At 34.3% G+C, this 14866-nt stretch overlaps 1 protein-coding gene across 11 annotated transcripts in view; it reads right to left on the minus strand.

Annotated features, from left to right (window-relative positions):
• Positions 1–14866, minus strand: part of TBC1D5 (TBC1 domain family member 5) — a 322054-nt gene that overhangs the window by 132393 nt on the left and 174795 nt on the right. For all 11 annotated transcript variants that reach the window (XM_062569298.1, XM_062569297.1, XM_062569299.1 and 8 more), the window contains 4 exons: positions 13149–13238; positions 12971–13042; positions 10137–10204; positions 3578–3680 (listed from right to left, as the gene is read on the minus strand). In XM_062569298.1, the coding sequence (XP_062425282.1) occupies positions 3578–3680; positions 10137–10204; positions 12971–13042; positions 13149–13238 (333 nt within the window). The remainder of the gene's footprint in view (positions 1–3577; positions 3681–10136; positions 10205–12970; positions 13043–13148; positions 13239–14866) is intronic.

Genomic DNA, 14866 nt, shown 5'->3' on the forward strand with positions numbered 1-14866 from the left:
ACATAAAATAAGAATTACTTATAAAAGATAAAAGCAAATCATACATTCTTTCAATGTAATAATATATCAACCTTATAATAAAGTAGAATCATAATGTGGCTGCCCACATACAACAAAAACAAAACAAATAAGTGATGAAATATCAGGATTTCAAAAAGATACCTCTGATCTTTCAGTTATAAGAATACTTCAAATGTTTAGAGATTTTTAGCTTGGCAAGAAAAGCCACCAGCGTATATATACATACATATATTTTTTCAATGCTGCAGTTTACTAAAACTCTTTAGTGTTAATAAATAAGTTGACAGAATTCAGATAATTTTTTGACACTTCCCGGCTATAACAAAGTATTGATTTCATAATACAGTCTTGGGTTCAGAAAGAAAACCAGAAATACAGCATTTCTACAATGAAATGTGAATCAATGCATTTCAAAATTATATTGACTTTTCTAAGGACAATCAAATTATGTGTGAACAATAGCCTAATGATTTAGCTTAATTGTCACTACTTCTTTTCAGTGTAACTAGAACCAGAATTTTGGCAGCAGTCTTGCAGAAGAATACAAATAGTATTTTTTACGTATTTTAAAGTAGAATATACTATTCTCTTTAGATTTTATATTTACAACTGCTATTTAAAAATTTAAGCATCCCAGGGAGGATTTAGTCTTTAAAATCTGTAATATAGCTTCACAACACTCTCCTGCATTTGACAAGGGACAGAAATATCATTTTGCCTATCAAGTAAAATGTTACACTGCATTGGTCCAAAAACACAAAACCTACTACAAAGACAACTTCTCTGCATATATGCATATTAAACAAACATTGGTTGCTTCTTGTAAGAATATATGCCGATGCTATGTAGTAAGCTGCAATAAATAAATTTCAGCTACATTCTACTTACATTTATAAGGATGGAAATTGTCACAAAACTAGCCAAATATTTTAAAAGAGAAACACCAGGCCCTGTACAGATGTTGACAGATGAATATAAGCTTTCATTTATTGGCCAGGTCTTATAATTGTTATAGTAAATGCAACTGTTGTATGAACTCACAAAAGAGAAAGGAAATCTCACAGATAGTAACTGGGCCAATCCCATGATGGATACTGAATATCAAGAGAAGTATCTTACATTTGGCTTTGTATTCATGTCACTGTAGGGGGAGCAGCTTGGGGGTGATCGGTTGCTGATGAATTAATGGAAACCTTTATTATCTTCAAGAAAAAAATGTTATGCTTTGTTGTAGTGGAGGCTTTTTGGAATTGGGGCTTGAGTCAATGATGAAAATGGAACCAAGAAAATTGGTAGGACAAGAAGCCTGACCACAACATAGGTATTTAGTAAAAGAGGGAAAAAAAAGTATGCTCACTCCACCACAAACACTACTTCCTGCTAACTAACTCTGAAAAGACTACTGATGGCCATGGAAGAAATAGTATCTATAGAGAGATATGGGGACAAAACAGCATGATTATTACTAATAAGGTAATAGGATCACTAATTAAAAAATTAAGATCATTCACTTGTAAAAACGAGATAAGAATTAGGAAATTCTCCCAATAAAAATGACACAAGCCCCCAAAAGAGAGGAAAACCACAACCATTTGCTGTTTTGTGAGCTTGGCATAGCACCACCAGACTTGGACCATGTACTGAACACTCATCAGAAATATTAAATCAACGGTATTTCATCATCCAAATTTATTTCATTTTCTGCACTATACATCTCCCTTTAGTCCTGTGGCAACCCTCTCCTGAAATTGCTGCACTACTGAAGCTACACCAGACAAAAACAGAGGTGAAGAAGTTTTCTTTGTCAACAGCCTGTAGGCTCGCAAAATTGAACCTGTTCTTTTATCTGCCTATGTTCATTTAGCCCACCAAGCAGTCTTTATTAAAGCTGAGGCATCAGGCAGTCAAAGTTCATTAATACCATTTATATAATCTCTGCAGTTTCAATTAACTCAGCAAGACATTCTACTACATGATAACAGTCTCATTAATTCAATAAAATCCCATAACTATTAACAATATGGTCTATGTTAAACGGGGTGTCACCTAGTACAAAATAATAGCTTTAACAGCTTGTGATGAAACTCAGGGCTTTTTTTTTTAAATTTGATCTCGCTAAATATTCCATCCTTATGTAGAAAGGTATTATTTCTTGGTAAGGAATCTAGAGGATTTTAAATATGAGCAGAGGGTAATTAAGTCCTTTTAACTCATATCAAAGAGAAAAATAATACTTATTGTTCAATAAATGATAGGCTAAATTAGCTGAAATGTGTTCTTCCGTTTTCCATCAGTACTCCAGCCTATACTCACTAGAAAGAAGAGGTTGAATACTGCTTAAGTGTTTTCTTTAGCTGTGCCCTTCAAAGTACAGCTCTTCACACACCTCATCTTTTCTCTTGTTATGATGCAAGATTATTCATTGCTCACAGCCTGTCAAACATGAAAAATACCCAGCTGATAGAGACTCGATGTTTTGATAACTATATATTTGATTTTTGATATTATCTGTAAGATTGTTCTTCAGAAGTAACTGTTCCTTCAATTCATATGTGTTGGTCATCTCAAGAAATGCAACTGATCTCCTGGTTTGAGGTGGTCACAAACCATGCCCGAAAGCACACAGTATGTTATGAAAATGTATACGTTTACTGAAGCTCTGTACTTTTGTCATAAAAAGAAATTCTGTCTACTTAAAGTTTGCTGCTACAGGTTAGTTTTTGTCCAGGCACACAGTATCCCTCAATTTGACAGTCCCTACTCTCATTGCAGTTAATATCCTGGGGAAATAAATACAGATATACCTTTGTCTACAGTTGTGCATACTGGTCTTGCTACAGTAGTTTATTATCAAATTTATACCTGATTCATAATCTTCAGAACAAATGTTTAGTCCTTATTCTATATTGAAGTATAGTTAGGGCAGCTTTAGGGCTATCTTTACCATTTTAACAGAAATGGTCTGAGCATGCTTTCCTTCTGTCGTATTCACTTGCTCCCTTACCCTTCAGTCAGGAGACACCTGACAACTGCATTGTATTTGGATCCTACAGGGTTAAATAAGGGATCCATTTGTTAATGCACAGCTGGGCTTTCACACTTTGTGAAAGAACTTAGAACTTAAAATAGCACATAAAAAAACCGCTAAAGTTTGTCAGAATTTCAAAGGTCACTGGTTGTTTGTTCAGTGGCATTTTTAATCCTGCTGCATTATTTCTTTCTTTTAGTTCTTTTTCTAATCACAGAAAGCCTTTTTCTTTTTAAACCATCACTGAAGAAACGCTGAAGAAAAAGATGTTGTTTCTAAAGAAATTCAAAGCTAGTCAGCTCAGCAACCTTACTGAAAACAATCTGAGGGAATGTCTTATGAAGAAAAAGCATATGTTATTCAATGAGCTTACTTTTCTTACTCTACAGCTGACAAGTAGCTCTTTGATTACATTAGCAGGATGATACAACTTCAGATACAATAGAACTACATCATTGTTCAATCATTTGTAAAACCCTATAGAAAATGTTAACTCAATGAATGCCACCTGTACAATATTTTCATTACCTGTTTATAAAGCAACTGCTCATTTTCTCTGGCATAGCAGAACAGAACATCTGTAAGAATTTTTCTCACATTCTCTTGCTGGAAATACTGCATTTCAGGAAAGCTGAAAACAAAGAAATACAGTGAAAGTAAACTACAAAGCTCACAAAAGCACAGTTGCTGGCCTGCTGTAGATGGTTCTAGATAAGACAGTACCTTTTTTGTCTGTTTTCTCACCTTTCCATGAATTATGGGTGCTGCTGGAATACTTCTAAAGACATGCCTTACTTGTTTTGTAAACAAAATTCTGAACCATGTTCTTTTAATATATAACAGTTTGTTACACATATATGATATTGCCAGTTTTATTTAAACGTGTAGAGCCCTTCAACATAACAAAAGCTAGAGATCTGCAAGAATGACCTAAAATGGGATATTGTTTTAAATACCAACTTCTACAAACAACTAATCTGCTGGAAGTCTGAGTGACTTGGAGAGTCTAAACCAAAACAAGACAATGAACCATCTGAGTATATATTCCCAGTTATTAAAAGGATCAAGCTACTTTGCTCCTCCAAGTCCCTGCCAAGAAAACAATTTGAAAAAAAAAAAAAAAAAAAGAGAGAGAGAGAGAGAGAAAGAGACTTGAGCTCAGATCCGTCTCAGGCAGCATAAGAGCCCAATAACAACTCCAAGGCAGTGGCTTCACTGATTGTCAGTCCTGCACCAATGAATCTGAAATGTGCTAAGAATACTTTAAAAAGGAGGTTGATTAAAAATAAAAAAAAATAGAAAAACCTGAGTTAAAACTAAAACTGTTGCAAACAGTTGAGTAATTTGATTCTGGTACTGGAAAAATAAGCACTGGAGATCAGATCTCACAGAGATAAGAACACGCTTTGCATTACATGCTTTCCTTCTTTAATTTGTGTTAGGCTGCCAGCTCTTAACTGGATCATCAGTCTGTCCTGCAGTTTCAAGAACAGTTCTGCTCTTCATTTTTCTCAAGACAAAAGACGGACAAAATAAGCTACTATGAAGAGTGTAACAACTACAATACGTTAAGTAGTTTGTAAAGAACCAAATTGAAAAAAATGAAGGATATGTCAAAAGAAGAATATACACAAGGGTTCAATATTTCATGAATACTTGAAAATATATTAGCATTTTAATGACTACATTATTAAAATATCTCACAACTGACATGAAAGTAGGCGTCCTAATTTTCTTGAGCTCTAAGCAAGCTCCAATATATCCTATTGACATCTTTTGCTAAGATAATTAGACATTTTACTGCCACTAGTGGCTGTCCCAAATAAAGCTGTAAATTAAGAAACCATTTAAGACTTTTGCAGAGTGAATATCCACTAAGTGAAATAGAATAAAATGGAATTAGTGTGAGAAAAAGGAGAAAAACCTTCTGGGACAATCCTGTTATCTGCATGTAATCCAGGAAAACATAAATATTAGGAATCTGCAACTATTCTGATGCAACTCTCACCCATGCATCCAGCTCCTCGGAAACTGTTAGAAAGTACGAAATAAACAGATTATAGACACACTTTAATGTATAAGTACACAAACAAAAGCGTTTTCATGCTTACTGAAGGCTTAACTAGATGGCAATAAATATTTTAAAAAGTAACCATCCAAAAGTACATCCAACTATATGGAACAATAACAAAGAAAAAGAAAATATAACTAGAAAGGTATAGTTCCAAAAAGAAAGCAAAAGGTAAGTTTGGACAAAGAGAAACAGAAGAACGCTGGGAGACACAACAACTGTATGCCTCAGGTTAGCTGGCTAAAACCAAGGTTATAGCACCATTGGCATTAAAATGAAGTATATGAAGTAGTATGGAGCTAAGCTTTCTTAAAGCAAATTTTGTCTTGCCTACTTCTAAAGACTGGAAGTTACAATGCTAAACTTCAGTTATCTCAAGGTTTTGTAAAGCCTGTCACAGAGAAACAATGTAAGAAAATATGATTAATAGCTTGAAATAAAAATATTAGTGTTAATAATTACTGTGGTCACTGCATAGAGGTAATGACGGGTAAGCTAGAAATATGCTTTGAAAACCTTGGATGAAAGACATTATTCAAGAGTCAAGGCAGAGAAGACACTATGGTTTAAACAGAATAAAATTAAAGTACTGAGAAATGTATTGGGACAAAGAGTGCAACATTTTCCTGGCACCTGATGGGGTAATGGTAGACCAACATTTGGAAACTTGTATGCACTTGTAGTAATCATATTACTGTAAAGGAAGGACACAGCTGAGACCAGAAAGGTGCATTACAGCAGATGGCAATCGACATAATTTAGGGGTTTGAAGAGATTATTTCTGAAGGACTGTTATTCAGGCCTGCCCTATGAAATTTAGGAAAAAGAAGACTAACAAAGAAAACCCCAAAATACACAGAGTATCTGTGAGGATCTCATAATATCAGAGATTGTGACAGAAAGGATAATAATGAATTCATGAATAAGCTGGCTAAAGTATTAATTATAGTAAATGTAAATACAAGAGACCATGAGGGAACTATCAGTTCAGGAAGGATTTTTATGAAAAATATCATTTTATGATTAAAGGACTGTTTTAGAAATACAATATCCTCAAATCAGGCAAGGTAAAAGTTCTTTTCAAGAATACTAGGATATTACATTTAATTACATCTTTGAGAAAGACTGCATAACGAAATGGGAATTTTACTAGAATGTTTTACCACAGCTACTATAATGAAATAAAAGTGCATTCAAGTCCTTGCTTTCTGAAAGTGAAGATAAGCATCAATTAATTATCATTTTTTAAAATATTAGTTTAGGCCTTTTAGGGGCCCCTACACGACCAACAGTCAAACTTTGACATCAAAGACAATCAAAGAGAAGGACCCACAGGTATTTTTTAAAAATATATTTGGTAGCAGACTCAAAGGAGACTCTTAACCACTGCCACAGAGTGACTTGCCTTTTCTTGTCTTCACAGACAGATTCTACCCCCTCCATTCCCCAGCCAGCCTATAAAGCAGGGTTATACTTTAGCAACAGGCCTGGGGAAAGCTATCTTTAGAAAGAAACTGCTGCTTACTTTTGCTTTTAAGCGAATGACCTGGTGCATAAAGGTAGTCCTCCCTTCTGGCACTCTCTTCTCTAACTTGGAAATTAGATTTTGTGTCTTGTGTTCTTACTCCGCAGGCTGCTGTTCCCTCCTATGTCTTCCTAATCTTCCATCAGGAAGAAGGACACAGGTGCCTAATGGTTCCTCCAGGCCTTTTGTCTTTTGTTTTTGTTATTTAGGAGACAGAGAATTTGAAACAGAGGCAACAACTACTCCTCATCTTCATGTCTTCCAAGTTCCTACAGTGTCATTGCTGCTCCTGAAGCAGAAACTGGCTAGACTAACACACTTAAACTAGCACAAAAGACCACTCCTGCCTCCATGTTAGTCTACTGCAAACCCGTAAGTGTTTTGTTGTCTTAAGATATTGGAAAGAAAAAGAGGATGATCAAATTTGGCCATTTATAATCCCGACTTTAAAAGGTGATGCCACAAGTAGACTAGTATTTTAATTTAACAGACAGCTAGATGCTCTTGCATCCACAAATCTGCTGATTTCCATTCTAGCAGAAATCTTTCAAAAATTCTTCTTTATCACCTATCTTTTTTATCATTAAAAATAATCATCATTGTTCTTTGGTATCTCTTTTGAAAGACTGTAATTAATCATTGTCTTCTTACCTCTACTGCAAATTACTACATTGCTAGTTCATACAGAAGTTCCTTTCTTACTAAAGTGTTAGAATGCAACACTTGTTTGGTATGGCTATCTATAATTGAAGAAAGACTTACACTTTCATAATAATACCCTCCTCCCATCCTGAGAAGCTTCTCTTTAGAGATAGAAACAGACTGTATTTGGTTGGAAGTTTCTAGACAGTTGAAGGAAAATCTATTCTGAACCTCTCAACTACTGTCCAGTAAAAAAAAAAAAAAAAAAAAAAAAAAAGAGAGAGAGAGAGAGAGACAAGTTATTAATTAGAAGTGTTAATCTCTAGTTAGCATTAACTTAACAATACTCTTCCCTAGTTTGCTTGTAAGTATTGCAAATTCTTACTATGCAGCAGTTTTACTTGAAAAATTGTATTTAGACATTATGGGTGGGATTAATCTCATCTAACTTCACATGACTGCAGCATAGTAAGATACAGGTGAGATAGAATCCTTTTATAATTACTGGGGAAAAACCCCCTCCTCTGTAGTGTAATTCATCTGACCTATATTAGACATTTACTTTAGGAAGAGATGATTTGTGTCCTAGAATTCTTCAGGTATGAAGACTATAAAGGGTGATTAGCCCAGTTATCAGCATCTATACTGTAGAAATCTGAAACTAGGTGAGATAAGCATTTATGAAATGATCTATTTAAGTTGCTCTTGAATATTTTCAATATTAAGTACAAAGGCATATTGCATCAAAACCTTATGAAGCCATGACAACATTATAACAATCCTTTGTAATGTTTTACTTAAAATATCTTATTTCACAAAACAATGCATCAAAATTGAAGTAATAAGCACAGGCTTCTGATCCTTTTTTAGATATGAAGTTGCCATAATAATCTAGCTTTCTAGACAAAAGGTTTCAGTTAATTACAGCAGTAACAAATGTGTTAGTTCAACTTTCTCACAGAACCCTCTAGATAAATGAATTTTGAAATTTAGAATCATTTAAAACAGCACTAATTTAAAAAACACATTTCTACCTGCTTTTTCCAGTGTACTATTACTATACGTTAGTGAATTCTAATGAAGACATTAGAAGGTAATTTTTTTTACTGCTTTGTTAGATTGGAGTCTATGTGGTCTGATACTCTGTATGCAGTTTGCAGCACTCTACGTAGCATTATTTACTTCAGGCTGTTGGATGATGGAGTATTTAACCCAGGGACAGAGGATATAAAAATATTCTTTAAATAAGAAACAGAAGATGATGATGATGATAATTGAATATACTCAAGCATTTTAAACATTTTAAACTTTAATATGACATATTATAAGTTAATGACAAATCTTTAAATTGTAACTCTAGGAATTTACTTAAAGAATGGAAATGGAAAAGACAACATTAAAGACAAGATACTTATATTCTAAAGCCATGGAGTGTGTAACTGATTGCTTCTTACACTAATGCTAATTTGCAAACAGACACACATATATATAAAATGTATGCTATGTTTTATGATTAAGCAAGCAACAAGTGTACACACAAATGCATACAGTTTGCAAAATGAAATAAATTCAAGTTATTCTGACAAATTTTGCTTTTTCATTGTCTGATTTATTTTGATACTGATGACACATTATGTATCCTGTTACTGTCTGAAGTACATAACATTTTGTATAAATACAGAATTGGAAATTTCTTTAACCGCTATTACTGACATAACTGAACACTACTCTCTCTGTCATTTGCCAGAATGAGAGCCTGGACTTCACATATATTTTTTTAAATAAGCAGTCTTACATCCAACATAACTTTTATACCAATTTTCATTCTCCAATTATAGTTTAGATATGTATATATTTTAATCTTAGAACATCCTGAACTGTTCCCTTTTACAAACAAAAAAATACCATCTGTGAGAATGCACATGAAAGCACACTCAGATTTTAATTACACATCTCATTGCAAAAATGCATTCAAGAGTGGGTCTAGGGACAGACATATAAAATATTCCAAAACCAGAGAGCAGTGATTTCTTCTGCATGACTTTGTTTCTGTAAATGAAAATGTGTGAGCTTGGAATTTTTAAAATCTATGACTATCACCACGTTTTGCAAGTTATAAGACAAAAATATTTGCAATACGGTAAAATGTCACATGTTAGCAGAACTGCAATTGATTTTAATTAGATTTACACATCACAGTCAGTGTTTCAACTCTGAAAAGAAATATTTTCAGGAACTGAGTGTTCTAAATCAGACAAGTTCCTAAACAGGAATGACCTAAGGGCCAAGAAGATGAAAGGACAGTCACAGCAATATTAGGACAAATTTTAAAAGGCATATGTGACAAACAACACTAGAAAAGTGATAAATAAAAATAGAAGCACTTAACTTCTCTAGATGAATGACATTTCCCTCACTAATTAAACACTACTTTGTTATTATTGATTGAATAAGTGTAAAGAATTACAGAAACTCATCTGTTCAATCTTTTACTACGGTTGTAATTTACTTAAAAATCATTTGGTTTCTCTTACTTTCTCTTTATTTCATAAGGAAAACTCTGTTTTAACTCTTATGTAGTAATACATTTCCTAATATTTTAATTTAAAAGAGCTTTTCTCCAATGATACCAATAAATCCCTAGGGTTTAAACTCTAATGCAGTCTTCCACTTCTTCACTTCAAGAAAGCTGTCTTTCTATATATTAAATGCATGTTTCTACACAGTCATGTTTAGCAATCTTGACATTTACACTAACCCAAGTCAACAAAACAGAATATAGTATACACCACATAAAAATGCAGGATCAAAATTTATATATGGACATTTCTTTAGTAAGATCTACATACGTTCTTGTCACATCTTGTTCAATCATTGCTCGAAGCTCTTTATCCTGGAAAAATTTATTCCAAAGACTCTGAAAAAGGGAAAATAACTGTATGAAATAGAGACTTCTAGTAATACTTATGGCTTATATACTAGATCAGCAAAGTACTGTACAAATATTAACTAATTAATCCACTACATCCCTGGTAGATAGATATATCAATATTTTATGGGTGAAAAAAAAATACTATGCTTAAGTATCCTAGAAAGTCAGTTTAGATCGGAGATAAAAACATTCAAGTTTCTGGATCCTGGTTCCATGCTCACTTCATTCACTTAGCGGATGGCTGCAGGTCTGTGGATTACTTGTAGGGGACCTATGAAAGTATTTAGCAAGGCAGAGTAAATTCAAACTTACATGGACCAACACCTCAACTGAAAAAATTCCAGTAGTTCACTCACTGGAAAAGGTCTGTATAATTGCACTGTAATATAATTCTCCTATAAATATATAGGCTCTATTTAGGAGGTGCTACAATTTTCATGGTGATGCATTGTCTTCATGTAAGCAAGTTTGTCTTAGTGGAGGGAAACTCAAATAAGGAATGTATTATCATTAAATACCTATTATGAAAATGGCAACATTCTAATAGTACAAATACACAGTGCAAATCAAGATTAGACATTAAAAGGTTCTTACTTATAAAACAAGAGGATTTAAAAGTTCTTTATTGACACAAAAAAAATTAAATAGCAGAGTTCAAAGTAGATTTAGCTTTTTGTATATCTGTGCTTATGCCCACTTCCATTCTCTTTCTTAACATGCCTAGTTTACCAACATTTTGCAGAAGCCAATCTGAATATAGTCAGCAAATGTTATTTTGATGTTCCAGTCTATGCCATTACTTTAGGGTAATGTTAAGGAAACTGTAGTGTAAAGTAAAGCTCATTCTTAGTAGTAAAGGGATAGTAGATTGGCAATATTGATCAAAATACAGAAGGAATTTAATTGTTAGCTATTTTTTCATTTAGGTTAGTTTCCAGATAGCAGCAGCAGTGAATGGAATATCATATAAAGAGAGTGGCTACAATACTTCCAAAATCTCTTGCTCCATGTAAACAGTTCATTGTCATGGTGACTTATGCATGATTGCTTAAACTCTTGACAATGTCTCACTTAAAACTAATACCTTTTTATCTTATTTAAGATACATTGTATCTTACTTTACAGGCTCTTTTAATGCAGCTATATCACATTTTGAAAGCTACATCTCCACAACTGGCCCCTCACAGTGAAGTACCAAGAAGACAGACTCTTAACTGCCAAAAGGTAAGCAAAACCCAGGACACTCCAAAAGGTTAAAACATTAAATCTTTGCAGAGGCTCAAAGGCACTCAGCTCTTCACTCCTGTGCCTGTTTTGACCTCTGACTTTGTTTTATAGGTTAATTCACTGCTATTCTGCATTCACTGCAGCACTCTGAGATTCCAACCTTTAGCCTGTACCTTATGAAGACATCACAGGCAGACTTAAGACTGTATCATTCTGTACAGTCACAAACTACAGCAAAAAAAGCTTAATTCTACATTTGAGATAATTTTCTGTACAGTTGTACGCAGGAATGGTTTGAAGGCATGCAGAGTCATATTAGTTGCAGAGTCACAAATGTGCCTGTGATCAATGCTTCCAGGTTTCTACAGGCAGAGCCATTCAAACACCTCTGTTTCTACATTTAACATGGAGCAGAGTACTACAATAAGCACAAACCAATTACTAGCTTCAATTTATGAACAAAATGGATCTGGAAATATAAGAAATATTACTCCACCATATATTTGTGAAAGTCTCTTTCGGTGTAAATCTCTTAGATTCAATCAAACACGATATTTTCATGTTATTAAGTTACTAATATATTAATTAAGTTATTAATATATTAAAACAGAATTTTCTCAAACAGTAAAAGGAGAGCAAAATGATAAATAGCAGAAGAGCTTAAAAATGTGTGCTGTAACGTACTTAAGATCTACTCCAGTATAACTAATATGCAGTACAAACAACAGTCTCTCTCTCTCTCTCTCTCTTTCTCTCTCTCTCAAGAGTTGCTTAAAATAAGCTGAGTCTATACCTAAATCCTAATCAGAGTGCCAAAACACCAAGCCACGTGGACCTCCTATTAATTTCAGCGAGAGCCATATGCTCAGCACTTAGTGACAATCAGATAAAATACTTTCGCAACATTTTAAGTATACTCTGAAAATCTGGATCTGTCCTTTTGCAGCTGGTTGCTCTCTGGTAACTGTTGCATGCTTTTGTGTCTTTTAAGGAATGTTTAAAGCAAAAGACTTAAAAACCTAGAGGAAATGATTATCTTGTAGTCTGGTACTTTCCATAGTCACTCAACTTGTATATTAGTCAGATGTGCAACAATTCTATTTTTCGCTAGAGGAAAACTTCCTAGGCTAAACAGTATTCCATTTTGTACTGATTGTTTAAATATTCTTTGAACTTAAGCCATTGTGTGAATAAAATGAAAACACACAGCAATAAATGAGCAGATCAATCAAAGCAAGGACCTCTAAAACTGGAATGATGTTCCAGCATGGATTTCTTATTCATCATAACATTCCCTGCTAAAAGTATTGAAAAAAAAACAGAATATAAAGCTAGAAATAAGCATCTCTTGTTGCCCAACAGAGCTTGTGAGCTGCTCGTTAACACAAGACAGTTTGGAAATATGAGAGTGAGATTTTAGTATCTACTGTTTTGTCTTCTTCTGCAAGAACTCACTTTTGTCAACAGTGATGATGATGAGAATTGCAGTAACACAGATGTTGATAAAAGTAAGGGTTGACTTACCCCCTCATCCTGAGACAGTGGATTGTTGATGATCAGATCTTGCTGTCCTGCTTTCCGTGGGTTTGTAATATGCTGTGTAAAAAGAGAACAACATTTCTATTTCAAATCTTCTTCCTTTATACTGTATTATACCTACATCCAATCATGAGAATAGAGACCTTATTTTGTATCAACTTACGATTTCTTTGATCTTGTTGTAAGATGTTCTTAGTTCTGAAGTATTTTTAATCCATTGACTTCTGTCTTGGGGTAAAACCTCTAGAAATAACTATTAACGAAACAAAATAAAGCAGTTAAGTTTAATCAACTTAATACGGCTTTTCATGTAACTTCTCCTGGACAGCATAAACTATCTCAGAATGGAGGAGCAAGTATTTTACAATACTTGCTGACTACTACCTGAGGAGAACGAAGCAAAGACTTACGAAATGGTTCCAGCATTAGGACCTGCTAATCCGTAAGAAACTAGACACCATTACAGCTCTACAGCACAACATAAAGCATTAAACACTATCAAAGGCACAAACTCAAACTTTGTAAACTGCCACAACTCCAGAAAAACTGACCGAGCTCTCAAAAGCAGAAAAAAATGTAAGGAAGAAATTAAATTAAGATACGCAAAACTTGGAATTGTTTCCAGAACACTGATGAGTTGATGCAGTATGCCTAAAAATAAATACGAACGCAGAGTAGAAACTAACCATTCAGAGATTACCTAAGAAATGTGGCTGAGGAAAACCTTGTTCTATAAAAAAGAAACATATTTTAGAGTTCTGTGAGACAGTTAGGAGATTCAATTTTCTGAAAAGTCCTTGAGACAATGTAAATCTCGGTTCTTTCACATTTCTGTTTAAATAGGGTCAGAAAAAGACACCTATTAGAGAAGACTGTTTTAACTGCATACAAGATACAGAAAAAAATAAAATATATTTCCTTACTTTTCAAATATATCTTTTTATTTACATACTATAAAGCAGTATGAAATAATAAACATTGCCAAACAGAAAACATTCCCCAAATTCAATAAAATACTTTATTATTTCAGAATTTAATGAAAATATTGACAACATTTTAAACACAGGCAGTCTAAATCAGGGCTCTAATCCAGACTGGGACATTGCAAATAAAACCAGTCTCACTTCTAGAACAAAAACAGTGCTTGATTTAATTACGAGGCAGTGAGGCACTCAATGCTGCTGTTAGTTCAGGTTTTTGGACGTGATCTTAGGCACCTTATTTTAGGGACTCAGGAAGGAACACACCGACAAAATAATGCTTGTGGCATATCATAGATTCATAGAATCAGTAAGGTTGGAAGAGACCTCTGGAGATCATCTAGTCCAACCTCCCCGCTCAGCAGGGTCACCTAGAGCATGTTAGACAGGGCTGCCTCCAGGCGGGCCTTGAAGATCTCCAGAGAAGGAGACTCCACAACCTCTCTGAGCAACCTGTTCCAGTGCTCTGTCACTCTCATAGTGAAGAAACTCCCCCTCGCGTTCAGGCGGAACTTCCTGTGGTTCAATATAACCTTGCCTCCTGAAGAAAACTTTCTCATTAATTTTGAATGTGTTCAATGCCACATACATTCAGCTTTTCAAATTTGTTTCTCTCATATATGGAGTGTATTTGATTCACTTTCTATAGGTCTTTGTGCTAATGTCAAGCTTGAGAATTTCCAAGTGAGGTAATTGAAATTGTCAATATAGCCACTTCAATGGGGAAGATGCTCTCTACTATCAAAGTTAATGAAGAACAGAACATCTGATGCCAGTGCAACAACGTTCCTTAGGACTTTATAGAGCATCAATGTGAGGGGGAGTTTCTTCACTGTGAGAGTGACCGAGCACTGGAACAGGCTGCCCAGAGAGGTTGTGGAGTCTCCTTCTCTGGAGATCT

Source organism: Rhea pennata, chromosome 2 (assembly GCF_028389875.1).
Source record: "Rhea pennata isolate bPtePen1 chromosome 2, bPtePen1.pri, whole genome shotgun sequence".
In the NCBI taxonomy this organism is placed as follows: Eukaryota; Metazoa; Chordata; class Aves; order Rheiformes; family Rheidae; genus Rhea; species Rhea pennata.